The 13948-nt window shown below is 52.2% G+C and overlaps 1 protein-coding gene and 1 non-coding gene across 2 annotated transcripts in view; one reads left to right on the top strand and one right to left on the bottom strand.

The window, feature by feature from the left end:
• Positions 1-11433, top strand: part of LOC112633199 — a 14572-nt gene extending 3139 nt beyond the window's left edge. Inside the window, 3 exon segments of the mRNA XM_025399645.1 lie at positions 3663-3887; positions 10889-11023; positions 11221-11433. Of these exon segments, the coding sequence (XP_025255430.1) occupies positions 3663-3887; positions 10889-11023; positions 11221-11433 (573 nt within the window).
• LOC112633939 lies at positions 6730-6836 on the bottom strand. The gene has a single exon (XR_003121688.1). It is a non-coding gene; the product is annotated as a U6 spliceosomal RNA (small nuclear RNA).
• Positions 11434-13948: the final 2515 nt, after the last annotated feature.

Raw genomic sequence — 13948 nt, 5'->3', positions numbered from 1 at the left:
TTGAGACGGAGTCTCGCTCTGTCACCCAGGCTGGAGTGCAGTGGCCGGATCTCAGCTCACTGCAAGCTCCGCCTCCCGGGTTCACGCCATTCTCCTGCCTCAGCCTCCCGAGTAGCTGGGACTACAGGCGCCTGCCACCTCGCCCGGCTAAGTTTTTGTATTTTTAGTAGAGACGGGGTTTCACTGTGTTAGCCAGGATGGTCTCGATCTCCTGACCTCGTGATCCGCCCGTCTCGGCCTCCCAAAGTGCTGGGATTACAGGCTTGAGCCACCGCGCCTGGCCTGTTGTTTGTTTTTTTAGACATTGTCTCACTCTGTTGTCCAGGCTGGAGTGCAGTGGCGCAATGTCAGCTCACTGCAACCTCCACCTCCCATATTCAAGCAATTCTCCTGCCTCAGCCTCCTGACTAGCTAGGATTACAGGCACCTGCCACCACGCCCAGCTAATTTTTGTATTTTTAGTAGAGACGGGTTTCACCATGTTGGCCAGGCTGGTCTCAAACTCCTGACCTCTAGTGATTCAGCTGCCTCGGCCTCCCAAAGTGCTGGGATTACAGGCGTGAGTCACTGCACCCTGCCTCATTTCATTTTCTAGTTCGATGACGCCCCTTGAAACCCAGACTTGGAGCCCCTCTCCCTAATGCTGCCCCTGGGCCTCCCAGCCCAGTCCATGTAGACCTTCCCTCTTTCCTGTCCCTGGATAAACAGACTTTCTCCGCCAGAATTGATCAGCTCCCAGACTCCCTTGGTTTCCAGCGACAATGGCTGCTTGGTAGCCTTCACTCTAGGTCATGAGTTCAAACAATTTCCCTTTTGGTAGAGAAATCCATTTCCAGCAAAAGGGTGGGTCTGTAGCCCAAGCCCTGACTCAGTTTCCCCTCTATGTCCCTGGGACCTAAATCCTGAAAACCACTCTTCCTGTCTTCACTCCCACCCTGTCTCCCAAGGATCCTTTTCCAAGAGTCGATTCTGTTCCAGACTGCTCACTCCAGCTCTCACGTCTTTCTCTTCCAGCTTCTGGAAAGACACGCGTCTCTAAATCATATGATTAGCATTTTATACCCTATCCTTCCCTCTCCCATGGGGCCTTGGCTATGCTTAGAGATACCCCTCCCATTTTCCTGTCATCTCCAGTCGCTCAGGCCTCCGTTTCAGGGAGTTATGGAGCCTGAACATACAGCTCGAAGGCTGAACAAGGCCTTTGCTTTGGGCTGGGCAGGTGGCATCCCCATCTAGGGCACTCCTGATCTAGAATCCTTTCTGGACAAGGCAGCATGGCCCTGGGAAGAGAGCAGGGGGCTTATGATCAGAGTCAGGACACAAATCCTAATTCTATAACCCACTGGTTGGGACTTGCCCCCCTCTCTCCATCTCCAAACTTTAAAAAGCAGAAAAGAGTATCTGTGTCACGAGCTTGTTGCCAAGATTAAGTGAGCTATCCCATGTGAAAGGTGAAAGTGTCTGCAAACCATGAGGTGCCGTGCTGATTTTTTCTGTGAAAGGCAAACAGCAGCGTGGCCTGGCATCGTGCGCCTTCTACCTACATCCCACTTGCAACCTGACCCTCATTCCCTTCTTTCCACCTTCCTTTGAAGAACTGGATGTTACAAGTTGGTGCGTACACACACACACACACACACACAGCTGTCTCCTTGGAAACACGTGCTGAGGCTCCTAGAGGCATCGTGCCATCTGCCCTGCATGCAACAGGACAGCCCCATTTCATAACAGGCAGGATCTCAGCAGGACTTGCTGGGGCAGAGGCAGGGGTACAGGAAGAGAGCGCCTTGGTGTCATCCTCTTGGTGGATTGAGACAAATGAGCCAAGAGGGTGGACTCGGTGCAGCCTGGGCTCTCCTGAGCTTGGCCTGAGTAAAGGGCCCTGTGTTTGCCTCCATGCACAGCCAGAGCAAAACTGAGAAATTGAGGAGTTTGCTTTCAGGGATGAGGATAGGGGAGAGGGCCTTCTACGTGCTGGACATGTTAGCTCGTTTAATCCTCACTACCTCCTTCTAAATGGTATATTTCCCCTGTTCTTCTCTGAGAAAATGAACTCAGAGACACTGGCTACCCTCAGGGCCAGTCCCTCTCTTCTTCCTTGCCACCCTAGGAGCCCAGAGCCTTCTTCTCTACCTGCCCCCCACCCCACCCCTTCAGAGAAATGTGAGAAACAAATTCTCACCAAGTGCCAGGCATTGCCGGCAGTGTCGAGGCATGCTCCTTCCAGATGGCTAGGCTGCTACAGGACGGGCTCCTGACTTGACAGCCACCATCTCCTGAGCATGTGCCAGGACTGTATTGCGTGCTCCTATGTCATTATCTGTGCAATGGCTCTGTAAGGAAGGTATGATCATCCACTCTGCAAATGAGGACATCAACGCTCAGAGAGGGAAGGCCACACAGTTGTTGAAGGATTCAAACCCAGTTCCTCCTGACACCAGGCTCGTGCCTACCCATAGGGTTCTCTGGGCTCTGAAAGCATGCCTCGGGCGGTAGCTCTTGGTCGCCCAGCCACTCATCATGTGCTTCCAGAGCATTTGCTATGCTTGCGGAGCCCGGAGTGAATGAAACCAACTCTACTCTTGCTCCCCTGGTGTTTGGATTCTAGAGGGGAGACACAATCAGCTGTGTTTAGGCAGGAGGCGCCGGTGGTCAGGACCAGCCTCTCCCAGGGAGAGGCATTTGAACTGAGGCCTGGAGGCCTAGAGGGTGAGGAAGAGCCAGCTACCCAAGGAACTTGCAGGCTGTGGGAAGAGCACCCACAAAGGCCCTTCCTGGGACGGGAAAGACAAAACAGGTCTCAGGAATAAAAGGCCACTATGGCTGCAGAAAGCAAGCAAAGGGGAGAGGAGTACGAGGTGAGCGCCTGCAGAGCCTTGACAGTCATAAAGAGGAGTGATGCTGTCATCTCCCTGTCTGTAAGGACCCCCCACACTCACTATTCTTGGGGAAGTGGCTGGTGGGGAGAAATGAGGTATCCCCAGAACAATCCACGCAGGAATTACAGTAGAGTTAACTTTAACTGAGCCCATGCTATAGGCCAGGTGGTGTCCTAGCACTGTGCCTGAATGGACTCCTTTACTTTGGACACCAAGGTACAGAGAGGTTCAATAATTTGCCCAAGATCACCAAGAAATACAGTTAACCCTTGACTACCACGGGGATTAGGAATGCTGCACTGCATGCAGTACAAAATCTGCATATAATTTTTGACTCCCCAAAAGCTTAACCACCAATAGCCTACTGTTGATGGGAAGCCTTACAGATAACATCAACAGTCGATGAACATATATTTTGTATATGTATTATATACCCTTTTTTTTTTTTTTTTTTTTTTTTTGAGACGGAGTCTCGCTCTGTCGCCCAGGCTGGAGTGCAGTGGCCCGATCTCAGCTCACTGCAAGCTCCGCCTCCTGGGTTCATGTCATTCTCCTGCCTCAGCCTCCCGAGTAGCTGGGACTACAGGCGCCCGCCACCTCGCCCGGCTAGTTTTTGTATTTTTTAGTAAAGACGGGGTTTCACCGTGTTAGCCAGGATGGTCTCGATCTCCTGACCTTGTGATCCGCCCGTCTCGGCCTCCCAAAGTGCTGGGATTACAGGCTTGAGCCACCATGCCCGGCCCGTATTTTTTTTTTTTGACAGAGTCTCACTCTGTCGCCCAGGTTGGAGTGCAGTGGCATGATCTAGGCTCACTGCAACCTCTGCCTCCTGGGTTCAAGTGATTCTCCTGCCTCGACCTCCAGAGTAGCTGGGATTACAGGCACCCACCACCGTGTCCGGATAATTTTTGTATTTTTAGTAGAGATGGGGTTTCACCATCTTGGCCAGGCTGGTCTCAAACTCCTGACCTCGTGATCTACCCGCCTTGGCCTCCCAAAGTGCTGGGATTACAGGCGTGAGTCACCACGCCCAGCCTGTTTTTTGTTTGTTTTTTGTTTTTTTTGGGGGGGGAGACGGAGTCTGTGTCACCCAGGCTGGAGTGCAATGGCGTGGTCTCGGCTCACTGCAACCTCTGCCTCTGGGGTTCAAGCGATTCTCCTGCCTCAGCCTCCCGAGTAGCTGAGACTACAGGTGCGCACCACCACACCCAGCTAATTTTTGTATTTTTAGTACAGACAGGGTTTCACTATGTTGGCCAGGCTGGTCTGGAACTCCTGACCTCGTGATCTGCCTGCCTCAGCCTCCCAAAGTGCTTGGACTGCAGGCATGAGCCACCACACCCGGCCTATATACTGTATCCTTACAACAAAGTAAGCTAGAGAAAAGAAAATGTTATTAAGAAAATCATGGCCGGGAGCAGTGGCTCATGCCTGTAATCCCAGCACTTTGGGACGCTGAAGCGGTAGAGAGTTTGAGACCAGCCTGAGCAACATAGTGAGACCCTGTCTCTACAAAAAAGTTAAAAATTACCAGGCAAGGTAGTGCACACCTGAAATCCGAGCTACTCTGGAGGCTGGGGCAGGAGGATTGCTTGAGACCAGCAGTTCAAGGCTGCAGTGAGCTATGACAGCACCACTGCACTCCAGCCTGGGGGACAGAGCGAAATTGTCTCAAAAAAAAGAAAGAAAGAAAGAAAATAATAACAGAAAATACACTTACTCTTAACTAAGTTGAAGTGGATCATTGTAAAGGTCTTCATCCTTGTCTCCATATTGAGTAGGTTGAAGAAGAGGAGGAGATGGAGGAAGAAGAGGGGTTGATCTTGTTGTTTCAGGGGTAGCAGAAGTGGAAGGGGAGGCAGGAGAGGCAGGCAAATTATTGTAACTTTTGTTGAAAAAAATCCACATGTAAGTAGACTCATGCAGTTCAAGCCCCTGTTGCTCAAGGGCCAACTAAAGTGGAGGCAGAGGTCAGCCCCCGGGGGTCTGGCTCCAGAGCCCCACCTCTGTCCTCCCAGCACAGCTTTGACTGCAGAAACCATGGCTATCAGGTAGCGGCTTCTGAGACATCACAGAGGGCAGAGGTGAGGGCTTCTCTCTGGAAAGGGCACTCTTCGGGCAGCTCTCCATTTGCAGACCAAGCCCTGGTAGCAGATAGAATGCAAGACAAACAGGAAACTAGCACTTTTGAGAGTACTGATGAGGAGGGCAAGAATCAGAGAAGAGCCTCCACCCACCACTTCTCCCCTGGAACACACTGAGACCAAGGTACAAACCACAGAGCCCAGCCACAGGCATGTGGGCTAAAAAGGAGAGCTGCTGGCAAGGCTTGTGCGGGCAGACTTGCCGAAGGATGGCTCATGTTTGCTGTTCCAGGTTCAATTGTGAATCAAACACAGTGACTGTTATTTAACATTATTAATGCTCCAAATGCCTATCACTTAGCTCTGAAAGGTTTGGTTAACCGTTCTACTAGCACCAAGAACAACGCAAGCCAACAAATATTTACCGATGGGGTGGGAATTTTTTGAAAAAAGAAAAAAGAAAAACAAAAGTATATTTTTACTGAGTTACTACCCTGAACAAAGCACTGTGCCCTCCTGCATTTGATTTGGGCAAAAGACACAGATAACCGGGCTTTGTTAGAGCTCAATGGAAGAAGCCTTATCACCCTCCTGCTCTCACACATCCCAGGCCCATGTCCCATTTTCAGTAACTCAGAAAACAGAATGGGACTGTTCTACTAGGCGCTGAATACATGCCCAAACAGATCATTATAGGGTATCTGGCCAAAGGCTCCTGTGTTGGACTTTTAGCTCCTCTAAACTTCAAGTTTCAGTAAAAATAATCCAAACTGGCAAAATGGCTTCATGAAAATCACTTATTCTGCATATGCTCAACTGACAAAGTTTTTGTTTTGGTTTTGTTTTGTTTTGTTTTGTTTTGTTGAGACGGAGTCTCGCTCTGTAGGCCAGGCTGAAGTGCAGTGGTGCAATCGCGGCTCACTGCAACTTCCACAGTGATTCTCCTGTCTCAGCCTCCAGAGTAGCTGGGATTACAGGTGCCTGCTACCATGCCCGGCTAATTTTCGTAGAGATGGGGTTGTGCCATGTTGGCTGGTCTTGAACTGCTGGCCTTAAGTGAGCCACCCGTCTCAGCCTGCCAAAGTGCTGGGGTTACAGGCATAAGCCACCGTGCCAGGCCTGAACAAAGTTTTTAGCTTGGGCTGGTTAGCAGGTTTCTGGAACAGTAATGACTAGAATATACAGCCAGTCGTCCAGCTCTGGAAAATGGACATTTCACATCCAATCTTGTCTGTGGTTTAGACTGTAAACCCACCCTCAGGCCCGCAGCCTTGTCCTCATACCCAGAATAATTCTACTCCTGACCCAACACAGCTTGAACTGGAGGGGAAGGGTGGGTACCCACCCACTCCACACTGTATACCGTGCCAGGCAGGCACCTGGCATCACACATCACAGGTCATCCTCACAGCCACCCTGTGAGGTGGGCATATCCATCTCTGTTTCCAAGGGAAAGTAACTGAGGCTTAGGAGAAGTCGCTTGCCCACGGGCATGTGGCGGGGTCAGCAACTGAGGAGGGTCTCCCCACAAAGTCACTGCTGTCCCAGGACCATGCTTCCCTAAAGAAACCAGTGTGGTTTTGTTTCTTGTTTTTTGTTGTTTGGAGACAGGGTCTTTCTCTGTCACCCAGGCTGGAGCGCAGTGTGGCACAATCACAGCTTACTGCAGCCTTGATCTCCTGGGCTCCAGCAATCCTCCCACCTCAGCCTCCTGAATAGCTGGGGCTACAGGTGCACTACCACACTCAGCTAATATTTTTTTCTTTGAAAAAATGGAATGCTTTACGAATTTGCATGTCATCCTTGCACAGGGGCCATGAGAATCTTCTCTGTATCGTTCCAATTTTAGTATTTGTGCTGCTGAGGCGAGCACATCAGGCTAATTGTTTACTGTTTGTAGAGATGAGGTCTCACTACGTTGTCCAGGCTGGGCCGCTGTTCCACATCATACCTTTTTCTCTCTTTTTTCCCCCTGAAAAACCTCTCTAATCTCTCAGCCTTTAAAGTCTTAATCATGTAATAACATGTTCTTCTTAAGGGGTTTATTTCTTCTTTTTTTTTTTTTTTGAGACAGAGTCTCGCTCTGTCTCCCAGGCTGGAGTGCAGTGGCATGATCTCGGCTCACTGCAAGCTCCTCCTCCCGGGTTCACGCCATTCTCCTGCCTCAGCCTCCTGAGTAGCTGGGACTACAGGCGCCCGCCACCACGCCCAGCTAATTTTTTGTATTTTTAGTAGAGACAGGGTTTCACCGTGTTAGCCAGGATGGTCTCAATCTGCTGACCTAGTGATCTGCCCGTCTCGGCCTCCCAAAGTGCTGGGATTACAGGCGTGAGAAACCGCGCCCGGCCGTTGTTTCTTTCTTTGTAAGGCTCACAGACTATGGAAATTAGCTAACTACTTCTCTCAACATTTATACCCCCACTAAGATGGGGCAAGGTCACACCATTATTCCCACTTTAGTAATAGGAGACAGACGTGGAGAAAGGCCGCTGTGGTGGAGAATGAAGAGGAGAACATAATGGCTCCCACCTGCAGGACGGCACTGTTTAATGCTGCAAACTAGCAGTGTAGCTAACCTCTCACAGCTTGCAATTAAGCACGATAGAGAACGTGTTTACAATGCTCCTGCAGCATTTGTGACACATCATTTACCCTCTGGTTATCCAGGGGGAAAAAACCCTCTTTGGGAAGTGTCAGTACATGAACACCAAGTTCTGGAGGCTTAACCTGCCAGTCTCACTTCTCACCAGCATCACTTGCCTGTTAGGGTAGTTGCTCCAGGCTGGGAGATGACTGGAGTAGGCATTATTCATTTTGGATAACTACAGCTAAAAAAAGAAAATCTAAATCTTTACTTCCTCTTACTACATCCCATCTTTCTCATAAACACGTGTTAGAACCTTCCACTGTTATCATTAATCATCCTCTAATACTTTGAGAATGGGTTTTTCTTCCCAGCAATAATGTCATATTAGCCATGAGACTATATGGATATGACTCTAAGCCGTCAATCAAGTCTCCTCATGGCCGAACTAGCAGGTTTTTAAAAAAGCTTCCTATATTGTTTCCTTTCTTTTTTTTTTTTTTTGAGACAGAGTCTCACTCTCTCGCCCAGACTAGAGTGCAGTGGCAAGATCTTGGCTCACTGTAACCTCCGTCTCCCAGGTTCAAGCAATTCTCCTGCCTCCGCCTCCGCCTCCTGAGTAGCTGGGATTATAGGTGCTCACCACCATGCCCAGCTAAATTTTTTTTTTTTTTTGAAACACAGAGTCTCACTCTGTTGCCCAGGCTGGAGTGCAGTGGCGCGATCTTGGCTCACTGCAAGCTCCACCTCCCGGGTTCACACCATTCTCCTGCCTCAACCTCCCAAGTAGCTGGGACTACAGGTGCCCATCACACACCCAGCTAATTTTTTGTATTTTTTAGTAGAGACAGGGTTTCACCATGTTAGCCAGGATGGTCTTGATCTGACCTTGTGATCCTTCCGCCTTGGCCTCCCGAAGTGTTGGGATTATAGGCGTGAGCCACTGCACCTGGCCTATTTCTTTTTTTTTTTTTTTTTTTTTTGAGACAGTCTCTCCTTTGTTGCCCAGGCTGGAGGGCAGTGGCATGATCTCAGCTCACTGCAAGCTCCGCCTCCTGGATTCACGCCATTCTCCTGCCTCAGCCTCCCAAGTAGCTGGGACTACAGGGGCTCGCCACCGTGCCCAGCTAATTTTTTGTATTTTTAGTAGACATGGGGTTTCACCATGGTCTCGATCTCCTGACCTCGTGATTCACCCGCCACGGCCTCCCAAAGTGCTGGGATTAGAGGCGTGAGCCACCGTGCCCAGCCTATTTCTGTATTCTTAATGGAGACAGCGTTTCACCATGTTGACCAGGCTGGTCTCAAACTCCTGACCTCAGGTGATCCACCTGCCTCAGCCTCCCAAAGTGCTGGGATTACAGGGGTGAGCCACCATGCCCGGCCCCTGTATTGATTTAATCAATTTCCTTGAAATGCCCTTTGTCTAGGTTAGCTTCCCCTAAAGATATTTAAGTTTAGCCACACACAGAATTCTCACTAACAATTCTACAATGCAACCAATTTTCTGTACACGATTAACTATTTTCACTACAGAGAGTGACACAAGCAACCTACTAACTTCTAGGATAATGGATATGCCAACAATTTTGGTAAAATTATGAAAACTACATTTGTTGAAGGTTTGCAACTGTGCACCTACACAAATTGGCTCACAGAAACCCCATAAGGTAGGCCAGGCGCTGTGGCTCACGCCTGTAATCCCAGCACTTTGGAAGACCCAGGCGGGTGGATCACCTGAGGTCAGGAGTTCGAGACTAGCCTGGCCAATGTGGTGAAACCCCCGTCTCTACTAAAAATACAAAAATTAGCCGGGCACGGTGGCAGGCGCCTGTAGTATCAGCTACTAGGGAGGCTGAGGCAGGAGAATGGCGGGAACCCGGGAGGCGGAGCTCGCAGTGAGCCGAGATCCCACCACTGCACTCCAGCCTGGGCAACAGAGTGAGACTCCGTCTCAGAAAAAAAGAAAAAAAATAAATTAGCTGGACGTGGTGACGTATGCCTGTAATCTCAGCTACTCAGGAGGCTGAGGCAGGAGAATCGCTTGAACCCAGGAGGCAGAGGTCGCAGTGAGCCCAGATCGTGCCACTGCACTCCAGCCTGGGCAACAAGAGGAAACTGTCTCAAAAAAAAAAAAAAAGAAAAGAAAGAAAGAAAAAAAAACAACCCCATAAGGTAAAGCCCGCCCCAACTCCATTTGACATAAAAGGAAAAGGAGGCCTGAAAAGGTAAAACAATCGAGGCATCAGATTCAGAAAATGACTGAGGTTCAGTTAGAGTGGCAGCGAGAGCTTGAATTTTCGAATCAGACCCATCATCCTGTCCCTACCACCACAGAAAGTCCTTCAAATCTCTTGCTTTCCAGGCCTGGTCAGCTACCCAACTTCTTTTTCCTTCTCAACCCCCCACAAAACTATTTTATTTATTTTTTGAGATGAAGTCTCCCTCTGTCGCCCAGGCTTGAGTGCAGTGGTGCGATCTCGGCTCCCTGCAACCTCCCACTTCCCAGGATTCTCCTGCCTCAGCTTCCCCAGTAGCTGGGATTACAGGCGCCAGCCACCATGCCCGTCTAATTATTTCTGTACTTACAACAGTGTCGGGGTTTCACCGTGGGCCAGGCTGGTCTCGAACTCCTGACCTCAGGTGATCCGCCCGTCTCGGCCTCCCAAAGTGCCGGGATTACAGGCGTGAGTCACCAAGCCCAGCCTCAACAAAATTCTGATTGCATCAGCTTGACAACTTTTAGCTGGCTGTGGGTGTTTGGATCATGTGTCTACTCCCTGAACCAAGGGCTATCACTATACCACCCCCCAACCCCTCCTGCTAGATGGGCTGGGCCACTGCAGGGATGCTGGATAAACAAGCCAAGCTCTGCCTTCCGGGAGTAAACCGGGGAGTCTAATGTTGCTTGGGTTTGCAGCGGAGTCTGATTTGTACTATAAAGGGGTACAAAGTTCTGAGCGCTGTTTAGGAGCAGCTTTACATTTATGTACCGCTCGACATATTACATTTTTACAGATTCCTGCAGAACTCCCGAGGAGGATTTATATTTTAAGAGAGGAGGTGGTTCTCCCACAAAACGTGGGATCGGTACCTGGTGTCAAGGTTGTTTTTGTTTTCTAGGTAAAAGAAGGGAGAGTCCTAGAAAGGAAAAGAATTTCCCATCTGTTTGGGACTGTAGAGATTATCTAGCCCAATCTCTTAATTTTATGGCCGAGGAAACAAGTTCCAGTGAAGCAACCGGACTTTCCCAAGGTCATAAACTAGTAAGTGGGAGGGCGGAAGCATGTACCCGGGCTCTGGCTCAGGACAGAGCCTCAGGGATGCTCCCTCCACGCTAGTGTTTATCTGGATGCGTGGGCAACCCGACACCCCGCTCTGGGGCGGCCAACCCTGCTCGGGCCATCCCTACGGCTCGGCAGGTCGCGGTCCTCGGTCCTGCCCTCAGGCGACCTCTGGGTCGCGTGGGAGCCGAAGTGCGGGCTGGGCTCTGCGTCCCTGCCCCGCGACCCTGGGCAGAGTCCCCAGAACAGAAAGGCCTGTCCCTCCCTTCCCCTCCCGCCCCGCCGCAGCCCCGCACGTGCGGCGCCTCGTGCACCTCCCTGGGCCCCGCCCCCGCCCTCCATTGGCTGTTCCCGCGCCTTCCTCCTCTGCCCCCACCCCACGCGACCAGACTCGGCTGCGGCTCCACGTGACCCACGGGGGGCGGTCACGCAGCGCGAGCAGCAGCTCGGATAGGTCCCCTTGGCCGGCCAGGCCGCTCCGAGCCCCGCCCCTCTTCGGTGGCGCGTCTGGAAGGTTGCAAGTCGGGGACAAGAGGGAGAGGCTGCGGTGGTTGCGGAGGGCAGGGGTTCTGAAGAGGGCGGTGAAGGGGGAACACTCGTAGGAGGCGGGGAACACTGGTAGGAGGGAAGGGACCGCGCCGAGGAAGGCCCACGACAAAGACTCCAGCAGGCTCCAATCAGGGGACACAGGGGCGGCGGGGGCGGGGCCTCCGCGGGGGTCCTCACCTGGCCCTGCACGTGTCTAGCTTATCCCGGCCGTCCGACCAATCAGGACCCGAGGAACTGCGCCTGCCCCTCTAGCAGGCTGGGCCAATCCAGAGCCACGATCCGGGGAAGCTGGTCTGGCCTCATGAATAATTAATATGCCAGAGCCGGTCCGCAGGCGGGGTAGCGATGGAGGGAGGCGGGGGCGCCGTTGGGCGCCTGCGCAGTAGCTGCCCGTGTCGGCAGCTGCAGCGGGTCGCACAGCTCCGGCCCATCTCGGGGGGCGGGCGGGGGAGGCGAGGGGCGCGAGCCGAGTCCGGGCACGATGTCCGACGCGGGCGGCGGAAAGAAGCCGCCTGTGGACCCGCAGGCAGGACCCGGTCCGGGGCCGGGGCGCGCAGCTGGGGAAAGGGGCCTGTCGGGGTCCTTCCCCCTGGTCCTGAAGAAGCTGATGGAGAACCCCCCGCGCGAGGCGCGCCTCGGTGAGGGCGGGGGGGTGGTCCGCGCGGGCCTGGGGGCGGGGCTTACACAGGGGCGGGGCCTCGTGAGGGCGGGGCCGGGGAGGCTGGGGGTCAGGGAACAGTGGTCCAGCGGTCCAGCGGAGGGGGATGGGGCCCGGATGACAAGGAGCTTGGAGGACGAGGCCACGGGGCTGGGGACAGAGGGTCAGGGGGGAGCTGCGACGGTGGGTCTGGCGGGAGAGAATGGTGGGGCGGTTTGAGGAGGCGGAAGGGGATCGGGAGCAGTCACTTAAATGACGCTCCGGGGCCCCTCCCCCGGAGCCACCTGCATCGGAGTCACTTGGGATGCCTGTTTAAAATGCCGGTTTCTGCACCCCACCCAGTCTGCGGTCACCGGGACAGGGGTCTTGCATTTTAAGGAGCACCCCACCGCACCCCTATTATTTTCTAAGTACACCAAAGTTTAGGAAGTGCAGGTCTATGGTAGCGGACTGTCATCGTACCTTACCCCTCCCGGGGGGACCTGGCTTCCTCCCTGGGTGTGAGTAGCCGCAGCTGCTAGGTCCACGCGGGAGCCATTCTGTTGAGGGGCTTCTACTGAGCGGGTGGGGGAGGGGTGTGGGCGAGGAGTGCGGGGCGCCTTGGGAGGGGAGTTTTGGGCCAGGCAGGGAAAGGATGAGGGTCAAATGAGGCCACTGAGGCCCTTCGCCTGGTTGGTTGTGGCTGACCTTAGACTCTGGGGCCACGGCGGCAGGACTGAGCTTCATCTTTTTGCCTAGGCCACAAACATCCCTGGGGCATATGTGGAAAGCAGGTCTGGCCTTGTTTTTCACCCTGGGAGATGGGGTACAGGGAGCAGCAGGAGGGCCGCCTGTGGTGGGGTTGTGGGTGCACTGAGGTATACTTTGAGTGTGAGACCTTTGCATTTCTAAGAGCCATCAGTAATTCAGGATTTGGGAAAGGGATAGGCCTTCGAGAGTTATCTGGCCTGGGGAATGGATTTTCCTTTTCAAAATGCCGTTTCTCTTCCTTTCCTGGGTGTGTTCTGAGGCTCCCATCCCTGTGGCTGTCACTGTTGAGTTATAAATAGCTTCAGCACATCAGGTGAGGCCAGCCTCTCTCCTCCTGCTTTGGGACCTCATGTGCACAAACCCTTTTGTTTGTTTTTGAGACCATGCTTTGTTCCAAATCTGAGGCTGAGACAAGCTGCAGTGACAGGTGCACACATCTGACAGTTTCTTGTTTGAGATTACCAGGTAATAACCATCCATAACAAGAATTCTGCCCGATATTCGCAGACTGCTGGCAAAGCACGCTGACATCATCTTATTTCATTAACGGTCCTAGAGGGTATTCTCCCCACTTCCCAGATGAAGAAAATTGAGGCTCAGGGAGGTGAGGGTGCTTCCTCAAGGTCACACAGCTAGACCTTTGACATTCAGTTTGGTGCTCTTTCTACTGTATCAGGCTGGCAGCCACTGTTGCATGACCTGAGTGATGGAGTAAGTCTTTTATCTCTTACAATTTAAAATTCCACTTTACAAAAACATTGATTTAAAGTATCCTTAATTGTTTAGGCCAGGCAAAACCTGGAACTTACTGTTGCCTGTCCTTAGTATGGCTGCTTTTCTATCTCCTGCCTTCTCCTGCCTCCTTTGATCCCAAATGACCCCACCTGATATGGGTCACAGTCATTTCTGAACAGAGTGAGGAGACCAGCTCTCAGGGGAGGAGAGCAGGAAGGCCATCTGGCCCACCCAGCCCACCAAGGCTTGACTTTCTTACTTCCCAGTTGGCTTTAAACCAAAGCCTGGTATAGAAAGCAGTTGCAGGAATTCAGGTTAATTTGTATTAGAAAGCCATGACCAAGTTGTTTGTCAAAACCTCTACCTTCTTAACTCACTGGGTGTGTTCATTTGTGTTGGACCAACAAGCTACTATTTGGTCTGGG

Source organism: Theropithecus gelada, chromosome 10, assembly GCF_003255815.1.
Source record: "Theropithecus gelada isolate Dixy chromosome 10, Tgel_1.0, whole genome shotgun sequence".
NCBI classification, from domain to species: Eukaryota; Metazoa; Chordata; class Mammalia; order Primates; family Cercopithecidae; genus Theropithecus; species Theropithecus gelada.
The sequence above is the reverse complement of the archived record's forward strand: the minus strand, read 5'-3'. Positions and strand labels throughout refer to the sequence as shown.